Source organism: Zingiber officinale, chromosome 10B, assembly GCF_018446385.1.
Source record: "Zingiber officinale cultivar Zhangliang chromosome 10B, Zo_v1.1, whole genome shotgun sequence".
NCBI lineage: Eukaryota > Viridiplantae > Streptophyta > Magnoliopsida > Zingiberales > Zingiberaceae > Zingiber > Zingiber officinale.
The window spans coordinates 292,152-311,783 of NC_056005.1; the positions used below are offsets into that span (position 1 = coordinate 292,152).

Sequence of the window (19,632 nt, forward strand, 5' to 3'; positions counted from 1 at the left end):
AAAAAAGAACTATAGAAGATGAGCGCGAATGTGCACGTACCTAGCTAAGGGAGAGGACCTCCCTTTTTATATGACAATGGGTACTTCTGGAGCCTGACCGCTGTCAGAGAATGTTGGGTGTTGGAACCTGTCGGGTGATGAAGGACACATGGTGTCCTCTCATTGGTTGAAAGAAGGTTCCATTTACATATGATAACAGACTATTGGAACATTCCTTGATATATGACAATTATTCCCTGACAGGAGGTACGATTCCCTAACATCATTGTCGCCTAGTACCTTTTGTTTTGTCCGAGTTTGGCTACGGGCTGCTCGGGATGACCGTTCAGGTGTAACACCTGACTCGAGTCTAGACGAGGGAGACGAGTTGTGGCGAGAGTCCCACCTTTCATGCTTGGATCACCGAAAGGTCGACCAGGAGTTGTCTTACTGAAAGTACCATGCATGGCTATGCGGCCAGGGTTGAGGAAACCAAACCAGTCAGGGAAGGTCAGACATTACTCCAAACTATATATTGTGTCTCAGATCTGAGACGATCCTGATCTGTCGATACCTGACCGGGAATTATGCGGCTTAACTACTTCTTTCCCCTTCTATCTGCTGACTGCTACATCCTCTTGACTTCTGACTGCTCTTGACTGTCACACCCCCTTGACTTCTAACTGTCACGTTTTCATGACTTCTGACCATCACATCCTTTTAAATTTTAACTATCTAATCTCATCGGACCTCATTTTTATGCATCGTATTATTAGTTAACGGCATGATGTCGAGATGTTCCATAAATAGACTAACAAGCTTTAAATTTTGTAAAAAAAAATTAAATGGATTTTTAATTAGTAAAACAATTTATAAATCAATTTATGTGCAATAATATCGCGTGAACTTAAAAGTATGACCCTTTAAACTTAACCATCTCATATTGAAAGAAATTAAACACCTAATTCATATTAAAAAATTATATTTCAAGTCAATTTTGTGTTTAATATTCATGTAGAACACAAATTAAAGACACTGTTTAGCCATTAATTAATCAGCCCCTTCCTTAACTTAATTCAAAATTCAATCATCACGTGGGCGGTCATCCTCATCGATGATACCAAAGCAATAAACACCGATGCCGTCGCTTGCCTCACATTCTTTACTTCCCGTATAATGAAGGAATTGCGAGACTAATTCGTATGATTTATTAATTTAAAAAACGTAGTCATTGTTCAAAATTCGTAATGCCCTTCGTTTCAGAAATGATTAAATTAAATTTACGTTACCATGAGCCGAGAGGCAAATTAAACTTGTTAAACGTCTATTTAATTTTAATAAAATGTCCAAAATCTTAATAAAAAAGATCACATCGAAAACAATGTCGAATGAACGAACTGTTCATTGATGAGTGATTTATTCTGATGGCAAAAGATGAATACGTTTGTCCTCAACGTATTCATCAATTCTTCCCAGGATCAACATGGAGGAGGATTGATGGACGATCTATTCTCTCCGATTGGGCCGTTGTCTGACAACAAAATTGTTTACGTTGCATTTAAACATTTACTGTTGGTGCAATTCAATGAAACCAACAGCTAGCTGGTTCGGTGAAGCTTCACTGCGACACATGAGTTTCGATATGATCGGTTGGTTTTGGTGGAAGTGGAATTGTTGGAGTTGTTCGCGATTACACGTGAAGAATCGTTGGGGCAGCAACTCTATTAATTATAAGAACCAACATCTGTAATTCTGTATTATATATACTTGCTGATGCCTTTTTTATAAGCTTCGGCATTGAAATCTCGATCGGCAATTAATAAGCAACCAAACACACATTAATTAGAGTTTTAATAAAACACCACGCGACCATGCACATGATCACCGACCACTAGTCAGCTCGATCAATCTTGTATAATTTTAATGTTGTGATTTAAATTTTAGCAGTTTTGGTCAATGCATATCTAAAGTTGATAATAATTTGAGTATCTGTTATTCATATTTGTAGATTGGTGTTTTAAATATAATCAAATAGAGATTTAATAAGATGGTCATATAAATTAAAGATGCTATAAAAGCGTTTGCATTTCCGTATATATTCTGTCTTCTGTAGTAAATGAACATCAAGTGCGGCAATTGCACAATCCCTAAATGCCATTTATTATTAAAAGTGTCGTTGGCATGAGATGAGATGCTAGCTAAAGCATAACGGTTCCGGCCAAGAGCCACCAGAGAATACGTCGAAAATGGAGGCGTGGCTCCAAAGGGTCAGTGGAGACGATAGTTCATCCATTGGTCAGGAAGTTAGCAAATAGAAAGAAAATGATCTAGCCTATTCAAGTCTGTGCACCTGCGCCCGCAAAACGGGCCCCTTTTATACCGTCTTCCTGAAGGGAGATGTGAATTCTACATTCAGGTCGAGAGGTTGGTATTGGTGTAATCAATCTCGGATCAAGGTTGACTAAGTTAAATAAGTTTGAGAGATAAGTTAAGTAGGTAAATATTAACTAGATACTTGACGGTGTTGAAAGTCTAATGAGAAGTTATAATTAGTAAGGGAATTCCAAATGGGTCAAGGAGGATCAGACACTTGACAATCGAAAGTGCAATGGGAAATTGGTAAGAGAAAAGTCCAAGTAAATCATGAAGGACTAGACATTTGGTAATCGGAATTCCAATACAAAGTTAGTAAGATAAAAATCAAAGTAGATTAAGAAGGACCGGACACTTAGTGATTGAAAGTTCAACGGGAAGTTGGCAAGAGGAAAGTCCAAGTGAGTCAAGGAGAATCGAATATTTGGTGATCAAAATTCTAACAGAAAGGTTAGAAAGAGGAAAGTTTAAGTGGGCCAAGAAGGATCAAACACTTGGTGAAGAAACTCTAGCAGGTCAAGATTGGTCAGATGTTGAGAAACGAAAAATCCCAACAAGTCATTAAAGGCTAATGCAATCAATTGAGACAAATCAATTGGCCTAATCTTCTCAAGAGAACATAAGGGTTCAGAATCAATTGAGTCAATCGATCGGTCGAGCGAAAAGTAGTCATTTTCAGGTTTGAGCAGTTGGATTTGATGTGACACTTGATTGGTTAGTAAGGTCAATCAATTGCTAAACGAAAATCAACTCTAAAAGCATCCATATAAAGGGGATTTCGAGGAGGATTTTTGTCGTGGATTTTTGAAGATTTTGAAGCCAAGTGCTATTGCATTTCCAATTTAACAAGAGGTATGTTCGAGCAATAAGAATGAGTTTGTAGAGGCTTCTCCATCTTGAGAAAATTTTCGAAAAAAATGAGAGTTCATAGTGAAAGAAGATCGTTAGTGTGGACCCTTGGATTAGTTACTTTGGAGGTGGATACCAAAGTAAACCAAGGTGTTGCATATGTTGAGTCAAGTTTGAAGCAAGGTTTCTTTGCGCATTCAACGACGAATATAAAGCAATGACTGAAAGTGATCAAAGCTATGATAGATATCATACTTGTGTGTCCAATCATACGCCATGATATCATATCATACATTCATATTTTTCATAAAAAATGATACATGTCATGTCATCCATGCATCATTAAGTTATGATAGATTTTAGTTTGAAAATTATGCATTTGATTTATGTCATTCATTTACATTCATAAATTTTAATTCTTCTTAATTAAGGATAATGATGTTAGCTAACATCGTAGGTAGGATGATATCAGATTTAAAATACTTAGTTAAAGATGCAAGATCCTATAGTTTTAGAGAAATGCTAATTTTATATCTCATAAAGAGTATAGGATGACTTGTGTGTATATTGAGATACATTAGATATAAGTGAGATATTAGGATAATAAATAAAGCACAAGATGTTGATTAAATAAATCTATTTTAGTTACGTTCATCAAAATAAATGCATTTTTATGTTAGCCAATCATGGGGAAAGCTAATATACAAGTCATATCCATTTAGTCCATAAATCATAATATGAAATTAATTTTGAAAATAATTTCAAAAGTATTTTGAAAAATCTTGGTGAAGTCTATTTGTTGATAGAAATCAACATTGATTAGTTCGATACAAAGTTACAATAAAATATTAAAGTTTTCAATTATTTCTAATTTTATATCATTTTCTTTATAAATGAAATATATTTTTATAGAAAACTATTTTTCTACGATAGTATAAAACATAAGTAATGTCTACATGAAATTTCATATTTTTTTTAAATCATAGAATTATTTATGAATTTCTAAAATTCGATCTAAATTAGAGTTTGAAATTCATATACTCTAATATGCTAAGATATGTAGAGAGCTAGAGGGGTGGGTGAATAGTTTCGCTAGCTTCTTTGAAGATGATTTGCAGCAAAAAACTTGAAACAATGATAACACCTTGATTTTACTTGGTATCCACCTCATTGAGGTGATCAATCCAAGGATCCATTTCTCACTCTCACAGATGCACTATAAAAACTTCCTTTCCGAAGGTAGAAGCCTCGTACAAGGTCAAACATGAGAATACAACAAGAAATCAAGAACACAAACACCAAATACAATCAAGAATGATTGTTAGGGTTTACAATGAGGAACTTTGCATTGCTTGCTCTTTTCTTACTTTAGATTACCTCTTAATGGATGGAAATGCAACAATTCTTTGCTCCAAAACTTCCAATAATCGGCAGAAACATGTGTTCCTCAAATCTTTGTAAAAATCCCTTTTCTAGGATAACTTCGATGCCTCCTAATCGATTGGCTTATCCCTAATCGATTGCCACATCAGCTTGACCATTCAAAACCTATTGAATGACTCTTTTTCGCTCATCTAATTGATTGATGAGTCTTACACACCAATTCGACAGTTTCTAATCGATTGCCTCAATCAATTCAGAAGATTTCTGTTCTCGCAAAAACACTGCCTAATCGATTGGCATTTGTCTTAATCGATTGCCACAATCAATTCAAGGCTTTCTATAGAGAAACATAGCCTAATTAATTGACCTAATCGATTGACATTACCGAAATCGATTGTCCAATCGATTCCAGCACCTTTTGTGCTCTTGTGATAACATATCTAATAGATTATCCTAATCGATTACCATAAGCCAATCCATTACCCAATTGATTTCTCACCCTACTGTGCTCTCGCGAAAAACTCCTAATTAATTACTTTAATCAATTACTTTGGGCCCAATTGATTACTTTAATTGATTGCTCAACCCTTAATTTAACCTAAGTTTAGGATTCCTTTGCCCAATCCTAAAGTTATCCGTGACTTGTTGGGACTTCTCGTTGCTAGTATCTGGTCAATCTTAATCTACAAGGGTTTCTTCACTAAGTATTAGGTCAACCTTTGACTCACTCGGACTTTCTATATCGTGCCAACTTCTCGTTGGATTTTAGATCACCAAGTGTCCAGTCAACCTTTGACTCACTTGGATTTTTCCCTTGTCTAGCCCCTCTCATACTTTCATTGTCTAGTTCTCAACTAAGTCTTCCATCGCCTAGCCTCACTAAGACTTTCATTGCCTAGTTCCTAACTAGGTATTCATTGCTTAGCCTCGCAAGGACTTTCACCGCCTAGTTTCCAAATAGGTCTTCACTGCCTAGCCCCACTAGAACATTCTGATGCCTAATCTCCAATTAAGATTTTTCATTGTCTAACCTTCAGTTAGGACTTTCCTAGTTAAGTGTCTGGTCTTCCCTTAATCTGCCTAACTTCTCTCTCACGTATTATCAAACTGGTTAACCTTGACCTGAGAAAAATTGCACCAATACAATCGATTGATATCATTTATTAATTGATTGATACGTGGGTAATCAATAGGAAGCTAGCACCAATCGATTAACAAATGATGGAATCGATTGATAACTAATACCAATTGATTGATAGTTGTTGATTTGGACTAAAATGTGTTTATTTCAATCAATTAAGTGGAGTTTAGGTAATTTTGGATCAACATTTATGTGTAATTTTCTTGATAAAAAAAAAGATTAATCAAGTTAGGTAACGTCGATTCTGGGGTGACCAGTCTGACCTTTCCCACCAGCAACCAAGGTAAATCGGGAAACACTCGTAGTAGGTAGCCTAGGAGCCCAACATCCTTTAGTTACGTGCCCCATTTGGAGGAAAAATTCTTGCAAATTAGTCATAGCTGGGGCTCGAATCATGAATTCCTAGATGACAATTTGGATGCTCTGACGCTGCACCATAGCCCGGGGGGCTTGTAATTTTCTTGATAAAAATCATAAGGTGATTGTTAAAGGAGAATAATGTGAAACTGAGGAGGAGATTTTTGATTCAAGGTTGAATTCTTAACTTCATAACTTAAATTTTGAGATTTTCTAAAATTTTAAGAACTCCAAATCATTGTTGGGGAATTATTTGAGGAGAGGTTCTCCTTAAAGGCATGATTTGGATCAGAAAGGAGTAATCTTGAAAGTTAATGGATGAATGTTCAAGGTTGAGCATTGGGGAAAATGGAAGGTAGAGGAACTCCATTGTAATGTTTGAAGGATAAGATGAATGAATCTTGAGAGAAAATTTTTGATGTATGCTAAAAGAGAGAGAATGCAGAATTTAAGTAAGGAAACTCTTATTCATATTTTGGCATGAGAAGAAGGAAGTTGGGATAATGAATTTGTCTAACTTAAATATATTGTTAATATCAAAATGGAGAAGATTGTTGGTGCAATCAACCTCGGGTTAAGGTTGACCAAGCTCGGGTTGGTTCAAGCTTTGGTTTTGATATTTGATCAATATGTGAGAGAGAAGTCAAGTAGGTCAAGGTTGATCGGATACTTAACGATGTTGGAAGTCCAACGAAAAATTAGTAAGGGAGGTCCAAGTGGGTCAAGAAGGACTGGTTACTTGACAATTGGATATCCAACAGGAAGTTGTCAAGAGAAAAGTCTAAGTGAGTTACGGAGGATCAAACACTTGGTAATCGAAAATTCAATGAAAAGTTGGCAAGGGAAAAATCCAAGAAAGTTACGAAGAACCAGACAATTAATGATCAAAAGTCTAATGGAAAGTTGGCAAGATAAAAGTCTAAGTAGGAGGACTAGATACTTGGTGACCAAAAGTCCAACGAGAAGGTTGACAAGAGGAAAGTCCAAGTGTGTCAAAGGTTGACCGGACACTTAGTGATCGAAAATCCAATAGAAAGGTTGACAAGAGGGAAGTCCAAGTTGGTCAAATGTTGACTAGACACTTGGTTGTCGAAGGTCTAATGGGAAGGTTGGCAAGAGAAAAGTCCAAGTGAGTCAAGAAGGATTGAGCATTTGATGAAGAAGCCCTGACAAGTAAAAGTTGATTGGATGCTAGACAACGGAAAGTCCCAACAAGTCACAGGATGTTAAGCAAAGTATCTCGAAACTCGGATTCAAAGTTTAAGGTTGGACAATTGATTTGTGTAATTGATTGGTCCAAAGCAATCTATTGGGAACTTATTTAAGAAAGCACATAAACATTCTAAATCGATCATGGTGATCAATTGACTTACAACAATTGATTAAGTCAATTGATTAGCTATGTTTTCTCGAACGAATAAAAGATCTCATAATTGATTAGGACAATCGATTGACCTAAGCTTCTCAAGAGAAGAAATACTTGAGAATCAATTGAGTCAATCAACTAGAAGTCGTCAATGGATTGATATGACTCATTAATTGATTGGTCAGACAAAAAAATAACCGTTCTGAAGGTTTGAATGGTCAGATTTGACATAGTATTCAATTGGTGAGTAAGGTGAATCGATTGCTTTGTAAAAATCAACTCTAACAAAATCCATATAAAGGAGATCTCGAGGAGGATTCTTGCCATTGGTTCTTGGAGATTCTGAAGCGAAGTGCTGGTGCATGTTTGAGTCAACAAGAGGTATTTCTGAGCAATAAGAGATCAAACAAATAAGGTTTTAATTGTAAAGTCATTTTCGATTATATTTGTGTTGCTTTCTTGTTTCTCGTTGTGTTCTTATAAGAACGAGTTTGTAGAGGGTTCTCCGCCTCAAAAGAGTTTATGAGAAGGAGAGAGTTTATACTGGAAGAAGATCGTTGATGTTGACTCTTGGATTATTCATCTCAAGGATGTAGTTACAAACTAAAACAAGGTATTGTGCATGTGAAGTCGAGTTTGAAGTAAGGTTTTAACACAAAGCAACGATGAGAAGCAATCAAAGTTATTCACCCCTCCTTAGCTCGCACGTGTCCTAACAATTACCACATAGATCCACGTGTTTTACCCTTCTCCCCTAGTCGCCACACATTCCTCACTTATTACAGTACCCACGTTCTCCATTATTAAAGGGAGGAAGTTGGCGACCACCTCTAGAGGTGCTCGAAATGGGTCAGACTTGACCGAATTGAAGAGGTCGAACGTGGTCGAGCTAAAAGGCTGGGATGTGCCCAAGCTGAAAGGGTTGAACGTGATCGAACTAAAGGTGTCAGACGTGACCAAGCTAAGCGGTCAACCATGGCCGGGCTAAAGAGGTCGAACATGGCTAGGCTGAAGAGGCTGAACGTGGACGAGCTAAAGAGGCTAGACATGATCCAGCTAAAGGGGTCAACTGTGGTTGGGCTAAAGAGGTCGGACGTGACTAAACTGAAGAGGCCAGATGTGCTTGAGTTGAAGAGATTGATGTGGCCGAGTTGAAGAGGTTGGACGTGACCGAGTTGAAGAGGTGGGGTTTAGTCTAACTGGATTGGAGGTCCATTTGACTCGCTTGGGTCTAAGTTCCTTGGGCTAAGCTGGTTGAGTTAACTCAACTTACCTTGGGTTCATCCTTGACCAAGCTTGACCATATTCAATCAAGTTTGACCTACCTAACTTTAATTTACAGCTTAATATGACTCTTGACTCCGTTGATATATCAATATCAATAACTATTTTTTAAGATACTTTATTTCATTTAATGATGCTTATTAATCGTAATTATTATTATTTATTAATATTTTATAGGGTATGGTAAATATAAAAAATATCTGTTAAAAATGACCCGATATTTCTATACAAAACATTTTGGCCAGACCAATCGATTATGAACAGAAGGATCCAAAATCTTCAATTTTTGCACAGAAATCCTGAAATAGTGAATCCATCAAATGCGGAGTGGCAGATAAATGAGATGCACCGCACACAGCAATAGCATTGTAATAATTCAAAGGTGGAACCCATATAGAGCCTAAAGAAGAGTGCGTCACAACTGTGCGCCATCGAAGCTGTGATTCCGCGTGATCCGCAGCCCATCGCTCGCCGTTGCCTTTCTCTCTCACACAATTTTTTTTTCATTACTCATAAATTAAAATATTATATTTAAAAAAAGAACAATAGACCGGAGGTTTTCTTTTTTTTCCCATGACAGCGCTCTTTGTTGTTTTTAACCTTTTCATAAGTTTGTATTATAAAGAAGAGACAATCCCTGATTTGACATTGGTTACAGAAAGTGGTGGGTACAGTCAGTACGGAAATTAGGAGTGACACCCGTACTACTGATTTTTTTTTTCAATTTTTATTTAAGTTTTCCTTCCAATCTTACTCACTCTGCTTTATATTTCTCACTCCTCCTCTTTTTCAATAAAAAAAATAAACAAAAACTTTTCTCGGATAAATAAATTAAAGTATTCACACTGGCCAACATAGTGCCAAAGGAAATGGAATCCGTGGTAATAAAAGGCCTGCCATTGAGCCAACCAACTGGTGTGTGTGTCCACTCCACTCCACTCCACTCCACTCCACTCCTTGGAACTGCAGGAAGAGAGCGAAGGGGGGAAGAACCTCCCCGGCCGAGTCCTGTGCCTGGTCTGCTGATCACTTCACTTTGCTGTCTCCCGGAGATGAATCCACTCGCTCGTCTTCCACATCTCACTGTCCTCTTCCTCCTCACTCATTGTGTTTCAGCTGCGGTGGAAGATGGTATGCCTCCTTTCCCCCTGTGTCATTGATGCAATTGTTGTGAGTTCATCTTTTGTCTTAGATTTCCTTGGATTGGTTTGCGGAACTTCTGAAGGATAAGGTTATTTGGATTTCAGGATGATGTGTTGAATAGGTTGGTTATCATTCGTTTTCCAGCTCCTGAACAAGAAACAATTAGCAGTTTGATAACAACGCGAGCTTATTTACTCTGCGGTCCGATAAACTCTCCTCGCATTCACAGTACCTTTTACCTTTCTTAACTCGCTACATAAATTATTTTCTGCTCGCCCATCGCTGCAATTATCTCTTGTAGCTCTGAAAGCATCCAACCCTCTTGCTTCTTGTCCTCTTGCTTTACCTACTTCGTGAGATGTTGCAGCTCTGCAGCTGGAGTTGTTGATATATAATAATTATCTATTGTTCCATTGTATTCCGCTTGAGTTGCAACTACTCTTTTAATTTCTACTTCATGTGCATTTACTCTAAACCATTTTGTCATATACTGAGTGTCATTATTAATTAACCGCGACGTATCTGGCGTTTGAAGAAATGGTAATGACATGCCTGCCCTACGGATATGGTTCCTTCATTTGTTTTGTAAACATTGAACAGGGTTTCAAGTGGTCCTTTTGTTTTACATAAAAGCAGCAACCTTTAGCTGCTTGTATCACTTGCCGGTTAACCAATGTAAACAATGTGAACTTTAGAAAAAGCAAAAGCTTGACGCCGATCGAGATGAAGATTAAACAAAGAAATAGTCTTTATCTTCTGCATCGTGTAACTGAGAAAGTAGGCAATGTTGGACTTGTTGCAATGCCTATTCGTCTGCGCTTGGCTAATGGCGCACTTCCCCATGCTCTTTTGTGTTTTTGGTCTGCCACTGGCATCGCCATGCCATCCCCTAGCTCATAATGCTGCATGCTATTGCTACCTGACTACGGTATGATGAACAGTGAACAGTGTGGAGGGTGGGCTTCGATCCCTTTCTTTGTTCCTGCACAATTTTTACAGCGATTAAATGATGCGCAGGCTTGATTAGCAACGGGGATTTCGAGACTACGCCAGCGCCTTCGGGCGGGACCGCCAGCAGTGACCTGGGCGAAGGAATTACCTCCCTTCCCGGTTGGACCGTCAATGGCACCGTCGAGCTCGTGGAGTCAGGCCAAAAGCAAGGCGGCATGATTCTTATCGTTCCTGAAGGTAATTACTTACATAAATTTGCTGATTTGATGATCGACGGCTACTGTTTACGAACTTTTGCTCTGATTTCTACTTGACTGTAATCTTTGGCGATGCAGGATCGCGTGCACTGCGGCTGGGCAACGAGGCGCAGATATCGCAGGGTCTGCAGCTGGAGAAAGGGGCGTCGTACGCGGTCACGTTTAGTGCCGCGCGGACATGCGCGCAACTGGAGTCGCTTAACGTGTCGGTGTTTCCGGCAGCGTCGACGGTGGACCTGCAGACGCTGTACAGCGTCGAGGGGTGGGACGCCTACGCCTGGGCTTTCCAGGCCGAGGCCGACGACGGCACCGACTCACTGCTAAGCTTTAAGAATCCGGGAATGGAAGACGATCCCACTTGTGGCCCTATCATCGACAGCATCGCCATTAAGAAGCTCTTCACTCCCGAAAGACCCAAAGGTGTCGATTTTTCCCTGTTCAATTGTCCTTGTGTTGCCTTGGATCGGCGTGGCCATTAATTGTTCTGTTTCTCAGACAACGCCGTCGTGAACGGGGACTTTGAGGAAGGTCCGTGGATGTTCCAAAACGCCAGCCTCGGCGTTCTTCTTCCCACCAACCTCGAGGAGGCCATGTCGGCTCTCCCGGGCTGGTTGGTGGAGTCCAATCGTGCGGTGCGGTACATTGACTCTAACCACTTCGTCGTTCCTCAAGGAAAGCGCGCCGTCGAGCTTCTCTCAGGCAAGGAAGGCATCATCTCGCAGATGGTGGAGACGACTCCCGACAAGCAGTACAGCCTCACCTTCACCGTCGGCGCCGCCGGAGACTCCTGCCAAGCGCCGCTAGCGGTCATGGCCTTCGCCAGCGACCAGGCGCAGAACTTCCACTACGCCCCCACCGGCAACGCCACTAGCCAGCTGGCCAATATCACCTTCACGGCGCGCGCCGAACGCACGCGCATTGCCTTCTACAGCGTCTACTACAACACTCGGAGCGATGACCACAGCTCGCTCTGCGGCCCCGTTGTGGACGACGTCAGGGTTTGGGGCGTCTCCAGCACGGTCACTTTGACGCGCGCTTGCGCCGCGTCTCTTCTCAGTCTGCTCGTTACTGTGCTCATGGTGGTAACAGCCTGAATACCCGTCGATTGCAGTCTAAGCTGTCGAAGCCAAGTCTCAACCGATTTGCTGCTCCGGTGTTTGATGAAATTACTCTGTGTGATCGTCTTAGCTCTCAATATCGTACGAGAGCAAATGTGATGTTAGTGGTATCGAGTTTTGCTTAGTTTTCTTTAGTATTTGGAGATCAACCCACCTATGCGAAAGAGCAACCTCATATTCTCAGTCACTCTGGTATCCGATCACAAGTTAAAAATATAATTTGACGCGTATTATGCTACAGAATTGAGTCATTAGTTGTCTGCTTGATTTGATTGATTCCTTTAACAAAGTTGACTTGGACATATCCAAGATTAGTGATTGATCCACAGTTCGACGTGAGCACGGGTAGATTGTCCTTCTCCGGGGCCAGGCAACGTGTAAGAAAGAGTCCACGTCCTCCTTCAATGCACTGCGATTGAGCAACGAAGTAGATTCGCTGTCAAAACTTCAGTTCTACTCTCGTTTATTGCGCCTATTCCTGCTTAACTTGCTTCGCTTCTCAGAACCTTATCCCTTTATTATTTCGGTGGTGATAGATGACCAAACCAGCTCACTAGCTCACTGCACTCCCATTCCTCCAGATCTCCGTACGCTATCCTCTTGCCCAAGCTTGCGTTTTAGCTGCCCATCCAATGATTAGAGTTGGTTAGATCCTTATCCACTACCCTCTATGCTTCCATTTTTTGGTCCAACAGCTCACCATCTCTCCACTTTAATAAAGAATCGACACCGCATTTCATGTTTTGATACCGAGCACGTCCTTCAGGTAGAAAAAGATCTTAGATATTCAATAATTTCATAACTAAAATAATAATAATAAATCGTATGTGCACGCACCGAGTTACATCAATTTCATGGGTTTATTTTCCGGGTAATGTCATGCATTGAATCGCGGAGGATGTCGTCGGACCCACCTGCCGCAGTGTGCACTCGTGTCGAGGGATTCAGTCTTGGGACAGGCTAGTGGACCGAATGCCAGAGACGACCATGTCGTGCTGCTTTGGAACTCCTGTTCCAGATCAATTTGACAAGTTTTATAAAGAAGGTCAATTATCAACGTCGTCTGATACCGACGTATTATTGTCTGCCACGTCGGAAATAAAATGTGAAGAAGGGCAAGGATGGTGAATTGGTGTCTCGGTCAAATCCAGACCAACATGGTCGAGTTAGTTGTACCTTAACGGATGTGACTGACTGAGCTGGATCTGACGTGGATACTTTTGATAGTGGATCGAAAGTTTAGTGTCCCGGAAATGATTAATCAGGGGATTCTAAATTAAGCGTAATAAATTTTATTATGAGAAAGAGTGTTACAATCTTGGCCATGCCACTATATAAGCGGCTGCTCTTCTCTGTTTCTATATATTCCATCTTCCCTTCAACGATGGTCGTCTTATCCAGTCCCTCGCTGGATCAAATACCGCTCATCCGAACCCCTAAGGCGGCCGCCGCCGCCGCTGGTTCCTTCTCGGTCGTCCCCGCCATAGACCTCTCGAAGCCCGACGACACGGCGGCCCGGCTCATCGTCAAGGCGTGCCAAGACTTGGGGCTGTTCAAGGTCACCAACCACGGCGTTTCCTTGGAGCTTATGCGGAGGCTCGAAGCGGAGGCCGTGAGTTTCTTCTCCTTGCCTCTGTTGGAGAAGCAGAGGTCATGCCTTCCCCATTCTTTCGGCGGCTACGGAAACAAAAGCATCGGTGCTAATGGAGACGTGGGCTGGCTCGAGTACCTCCTCTTCGCGGTCACTCCGAAGCAATACCCATTCAGGTCCGTTACTCGGGAGCAATCGATTCGCAGCCTCTGTTTTAGGCGCGGCGCTCATCTCATCGGTGATTAAGTTTTCAATGGTGTGCATGCAGCTCTACGTTGAGGGAGTACTTATCCGCCATCAGGAAGCTGGCTCAGCGGGTGCTGGAGCTAATGGCAGAAGGGCTAGCGATCCAGCCGCGAGACGCGTTGAGTAAGTTAGTGATGGGTGAGCAGAGTGACGGGCTCTTTAGGCTCAACCACTACCCTCCCTGCCCGTTGCAGTTACTCCATGAGTTTAATTCTTGCTTGACTGGCTTCGGCGAGCACACCGATCCGCAGGTCATCTCTATTCTGCGATCAAACAACACCTCAGGCTTGCAGATTTCAGTCAAGGAAGGAAGCTGGATTCCGATCCTCCCCGACGACGAATCCTTCTTCATCAACGTCGGTGATGCCCTACAGGTCCTTGCCGTTAACTAACTAAATTAAAGTTAAAATATTTATCAGGCTAGTAATTAATCGGGGTAATTGACAAAATGGATGGGTACAGGTTCTGACAAATGGGAGATTCCGGAGTGTGAGGCATAGGGTGGTGGCGGATGGGAGGGAGTCCAGGGTGTCCATGATCTACTTCTTCGGGCCAGCGCTGGGGGAGAGGATTGCACCATTGCCACAGGCGATGAGGATGGGGGAGCAGAGCCGCTACAGGGAGTTCACATGGGAGGAGTACAAGAAGGCTGCTTACGGATCAAGGCTGAGCGACGACAGGCTTGGGCTGTTTGAGAAGTCGACCGGGCAGTGATCAGAATCAGAGGTCGCTGTCTCATAAGTTGCGTGTATGACACACTGATGAGGACTGAAAAGAGATGACCAAATTTGCTGCTCATCTACGTGGCTTCACTTCAGTGCCTTGCTGCGTCACGCTGTATCTTTAGCTTGGTGTTCTGAGATGTCTAACCAAATATGGTAACCAAACAACTTCTTTTTCTATGGTTTCTCTATGCCGGGACCTCTTCTCGCCAGACAACTGTTGGCATCGACAACACTTTAATATTAATGCTGCTTTTGTTTTACTAACCCGTTTTTTTTAAAGTAAATGGAGAATCTATCGATGATATAAAAGAATGAACCATTTCTTTTATAATTTCATGCGGCTTCAAATGTTAAGGTGGGAGAGAGCTGTAATATATATATGTTGAGTTTTTCGGGTCGCGAAAATCGTTTTTCAGGGCGCGGAAACTTCGAATCGTCCAAGCTACGGATCTCGTGCAAGGTAAAACCGAACGAAAATACGAGTACGAGTTTGAAAAACTTTAATCTACAGTAGATCTACATAAGGATAAACCATTTATACCTTTGATGCGATGCCCTTCGCGTTCCCGCTCGTCCAAATGATGCCGGATCTCAAGACCGTCAAGCACTGGTCCTCTAGAAGTATCCACACGGACACACTAGATGGAAATGACCAAAAACCAAGGTGTGCTAGCACCTATGTGGTTCGGCCAAGGGAGGAGAGGGAGAGGGAGAGCTTGAGAGGGAGAAGGAGGAAGATGCACACAAGTCAATGAAAAATGAATTTCTTCATCCAAAACAAAGTGGCCGGCCACATTTCAAAAAACACATTAATTGCATTAATTGCAAGTAATATGAAACCATAAAATCACATTAATTGCATTAATTGTAATTAATATGAAACCATTAAGAGAGTGACTTTGTCACTTCCATGAGGTGGCACCCATGATGATGTGGAACATCATTATTGGTCTACCTAATGCCAACTCACCAATGAGGTGGCAAAAGGTCAAGTCAAAATTGACCTTTGGTCTTCCTTCTCAAGTCAAGTCAAACTTGACTCAATCTCTACCATGGTGGATCTAATCCAACCATTTGATTCGAGCCAACTTAATATAATGAATCTAATTCATTAAATTAAATTGATTCAATGAGTCAAAATCTAAATTAGACTCATTTAACACATGAATCAACTTGAGTCGAACTCAAGTTAGCCCAATTAGGATTACTCTTAATCCAATTTGATTCATCAAATGAATCTAATCCTCTTGGTTCATCAAATGAACCTAATCTCCACCTAATTGTCCTAAGTGTGTGACCCTATAGGTTCTTGTAACGTTGGCAATGCCCTAAACCCATTTAGGAGCATAAGTAATGAGCGGTATCTAGCAACACATCATTACTACCCAAGTTACAAGAATGTCGAGATCCGACATCACCTTGTGACTACTCACAAAATAATGACAAGTGTCCTTCTATCCTAGACATCTAGATTGATCAATATGAGGCATAGACCGTGTCATCCTCTAATCAATCTAAATCTTGAACTCCAAGTAGACTCACTCGATCAAATGAGCTCAACATCTAATGTTGACTCATTTGGGCATGGCCATGCGCTTAGTGGTCTCACTCTATCAAGAATAGCGATGTCGCTCCCGTCATATGGGAGGGATAGATCCCATCTACATCACTCACATCCCTCTGCATAATTCGTTACATACCCAGTAATCGCCTTTATAGTCCACCCAGTTACGGGTGACGTTTGACAAAACTAAAGTACATAACTCCTTATGTAGGGATCTATGGTGACTTCAGGTCTAAGGACTAATAGTCATACTAATAGCCACATGAGAAAGTATATGACACTCATATAACGATCCATGATACTTTCTCATGGCGGGTCATTCAGTATACATTCTCTAATGCATACCCATGTGTCAGCTTGATATCTCTATATCCATGACTTGTGAGATCAAGTCATCGAGCTGACCTACATGCTAGTCTTATTGTATTAACATTGTCCCTGAATGCTAATACTCGACTAGGAATGATTTAGAGTAGTGTTCCCTATATCATCTCACTATCGATTCAACTAATCGATTGATATAGGTATGAACCTTCTACTCAAGGACGCTATTATACTTAGTCTATTTGGCACTAATATAAATAAGTATAATAACCAAACAAATGCCTTTATTAATATACAAGAATATGATATACATGAGTCTATACAATCATCAAATGATTGGCTCTAGGGCTCTAACTAACAATCTCCCACTAGCACTAGTGCCAATCAGATTATAGGCTCTAAGGCCTAAAGACCTAGTGTGACCATCATGCTTCCTCCGTGCCAAAGCCTTGGTCAAGGGATCTGCGATGTTAGCCTCTGTGGGTACTGCAAATCTTCACATCTCCTCTATCGATAATCTCTCGAATGAGATGGGAAGCCGTAGTATGTGCTTGGTCCGCTAGTGTGAGCGAGGTTCCTTCGCTGTGCTATAGCTCCATTGTTGTCACAATAGAGCTCAACTGGTCGCGATGCTAGGAACCACCCCAAGTTCGATGATGAACTTGCGGATCCAAAGCGCCTCCTTTCTTGCCTCGATGCGCAGAATATACTCGTTGTAGAATCGACTCGTATCCGCTTGAACTCTTCCACCGGACACCACCATTAATGCAAAATACAAACCACTGCGATCGGTAATCATCCCGATCGGCGAAATGACATCACCGTAACCCTTTACGGTTAGCTCATCATTGCCTCCATATATCAAGAAATATTCTTTAGTCCTTCGTAAGTACTTAAGAATATTCTTGACCGCTATCGATGACTTTATCTGACTGATATCTGCTCGTCATGCTCAAAGCATACGAGACATCGGTCGAGTACACAGCATGCGTACATGATCGATCCTATGGGTGAGGCATAAGGGATCTGATCCATGCGGTCTCTCCTCTCTAGAAGAGGGACCTTGAGTCTTCGAAGACTCACGCCATGTGACATCGTCGAAATCCCTTGGAGTTCCGCATGGCAAACCGAAGGAGTACCTTGTCAATGTATGTACTCGACTTAGGCCAAGCAATCTCTTAGATCTATCTCTATAGATCCGTATCCCTAGAATGCGGGATGCCTCACCTAAGTCCTTCGTTGAGAAGCAACTCCCTAGCCAGGTCTTGACTGAAGCATGGGATGTCCTTCCCAATGAGTAGTATGTCATCCACATATAATATGAGGAAGACAACTATGTCCCCTACAACCTTCTTGTAGACACAAGGCTCATCTTCGTTCTTGATGAAACCAAACTGTTTGATCGCATCATCGAATCGAAGATTCCAGCTCCGAGAAGCTTGCTTTAGTCCATAAATGGACCTATGCAGCTTGCATACTCTGCTAGTATGCTGTGGATCTACAAAACCCTCAGGTTGTGTCATGTACACATCCTCGAGTAGGTTTCCATTCAGAAACGCGGTTTTGACATCCATCTGCCATATCTCATAGTCATGGTAGGCTGCAATAGCAAGCATGATCCGAATGGACTTAAACATCGCCACTGGAGAAAAGGTTTCATCATAGTCAATACCATGAATCTGCTTGAAACCTTTAGCTACCAAGCGACCCTTATAGATAAGTCCATCCATGTCAGTCTTTCTCTTAAAGACCCATTTGCACCCAATGAGTTTTACCTCTTCAGGTGGATCAACCAAAGTCCATACTTGGTTGGTGTACATGGATTCTATCTCGGATCTCATGGCTTCTAGCCATTTCTCAGAATCTGGTCTCATCACAGCTTCTTGATAGGTGGTAGGCTCATCCTCTATGAGCACAATGTCATCATGGTCAGACTAGAGAAATGAGTATCTCTCAGGCTGACGACGTACCCTATCAGACCTGCGAAGAGGTATGTCTACTTGAATTGGTTGTTGTTTCTCAACTCCTTGTGGAACAACATCATCCACAACACTTTGTGGTTCCAGTTCAACTTCCATCGAGGCTTCAGTGCTATTGTTCGCATCTTGAACTTCTTCAAGATCGAACGTATTCCCACTAGTCTTTCTAGAAACGAAGTCCCTTTCTAGAAAGACCCCAGTCTTTGCCACAACTACCTTGTGTTGTTGGGAATGTAGAAGTAATATCCCTTAGTTTCCTTGGGATATCCGATGAAATAGCACTTGTCGGATTTAGGTCCTAATTTATCTGAGACTTGACGTCGTACGTAAGCCTCACAACCCCAAATCCTCATAAAAGACACCTGGGCATCTCTCCCAGTCCATATCCTATATGGTGTCTTTATCACGGCCTTTGATGGAACTCGGTTGAGTATGAAAGCTGCCGTATCTAGAGCATATCCCCATAGATATGTCGGAAGATCTGTGTGACTCATCATAGATCGTACCATATCTAATAAGGTACGATTCCTCCTTTCGGATACACCATTCCACTGTGGTGTTCCAGGAGGAGTGAGTTGAGATAAAATCCCACACTCAGCTAAGTAGTCATGAAACTCATGGCTTAAGTATTCACCACCTCGATCTGATCGAAGTACCTTAATACTCTTGCCAAGCTGGTTCTGTACTTCATTCTTGAATTCTTTGAACTTTTCAAAGGATTCAGATTTATGTGTCATCAGGTACACATAACCGTATCTACTGAAGTCATCAGTAAATGTGATGAAGTATCTATAACCGCCTTTAGCAGCGAGATTGAAAGGGCCACATACATCACTATGTATGAGTCCTAACAAATCAGTCGCTCTCTCGCCGTGCCCACTAAAGGGAGTCTTGGTCATCTTGCCTCGTAGGCATGACTCGCATATCTCATATGATTCAAAATCAAATGAGTCCAGCAAACCATCCTTATGGAGCTGGGATAAGCGCTTGTCATTTATATGG

At 41.4% G+C, this 19,632-nt stretch overlaps 2 protein-coding genes across 3 annotated transcripts; both read left to right on the forward strand.

The window, feature by feature from the left end:
• Positions 1-9,624: 9,624 nt before the first annotated feature.
• On the forward strand, positions 9,625-12,441 carry LOC122030061. Of its 2 annotated transcripts, XM_042589214.1 has the most exons (5): positions 9,625-9,863; positions 9,980-10,803; positions 10,893-11,063; positions 11,162-11,503; positions 11,579-12,441. In XM_042589214.1, the coding sequence occupies exons 2-5, from the start codon at positions 10,782-10,784 to the stop codon at positions 12,175-12,177; spliced, it is 1,134 nt and encodes a 377-aa protein (XP_042445148.1). In that variant the 5' UTR covers positions 9,625-9,863; positions 9,980-10,781; the 3' UTR covers positions 12,178-12,441. The 2 variants fall into 2 exon arrangements, with proteins under 2 accessions (XP_042445148.1, XP_042445147.1); XM_042589213.1 differs by lacking the exon at positions 9,980-10,803.
• Positions 12,442-13,585: 1,144 nt separating this feature from the next.
• Positions 13,586-14,979, forward strand: LOC122030190 (gibberellin 2-beta-dioxygenase 1-like). Its single transcript, XM_042589358.1, has 3 exons — positions 13,586-13,968; positions 14,061-14,412; positions 14,501-14,979. The coding sequence occupies exons 1-3, from the start codon at positions 13,586-13,588 to the stop codon at positions 14,750-14,752; spliced, it is 987 nt and encodes a 328-aa protein (XP_042445292.1). The 3' UTR covers positions 14,753-14,979.
• Positions 14,980-19,632: the final 4,653 nt, after the last annotated feature.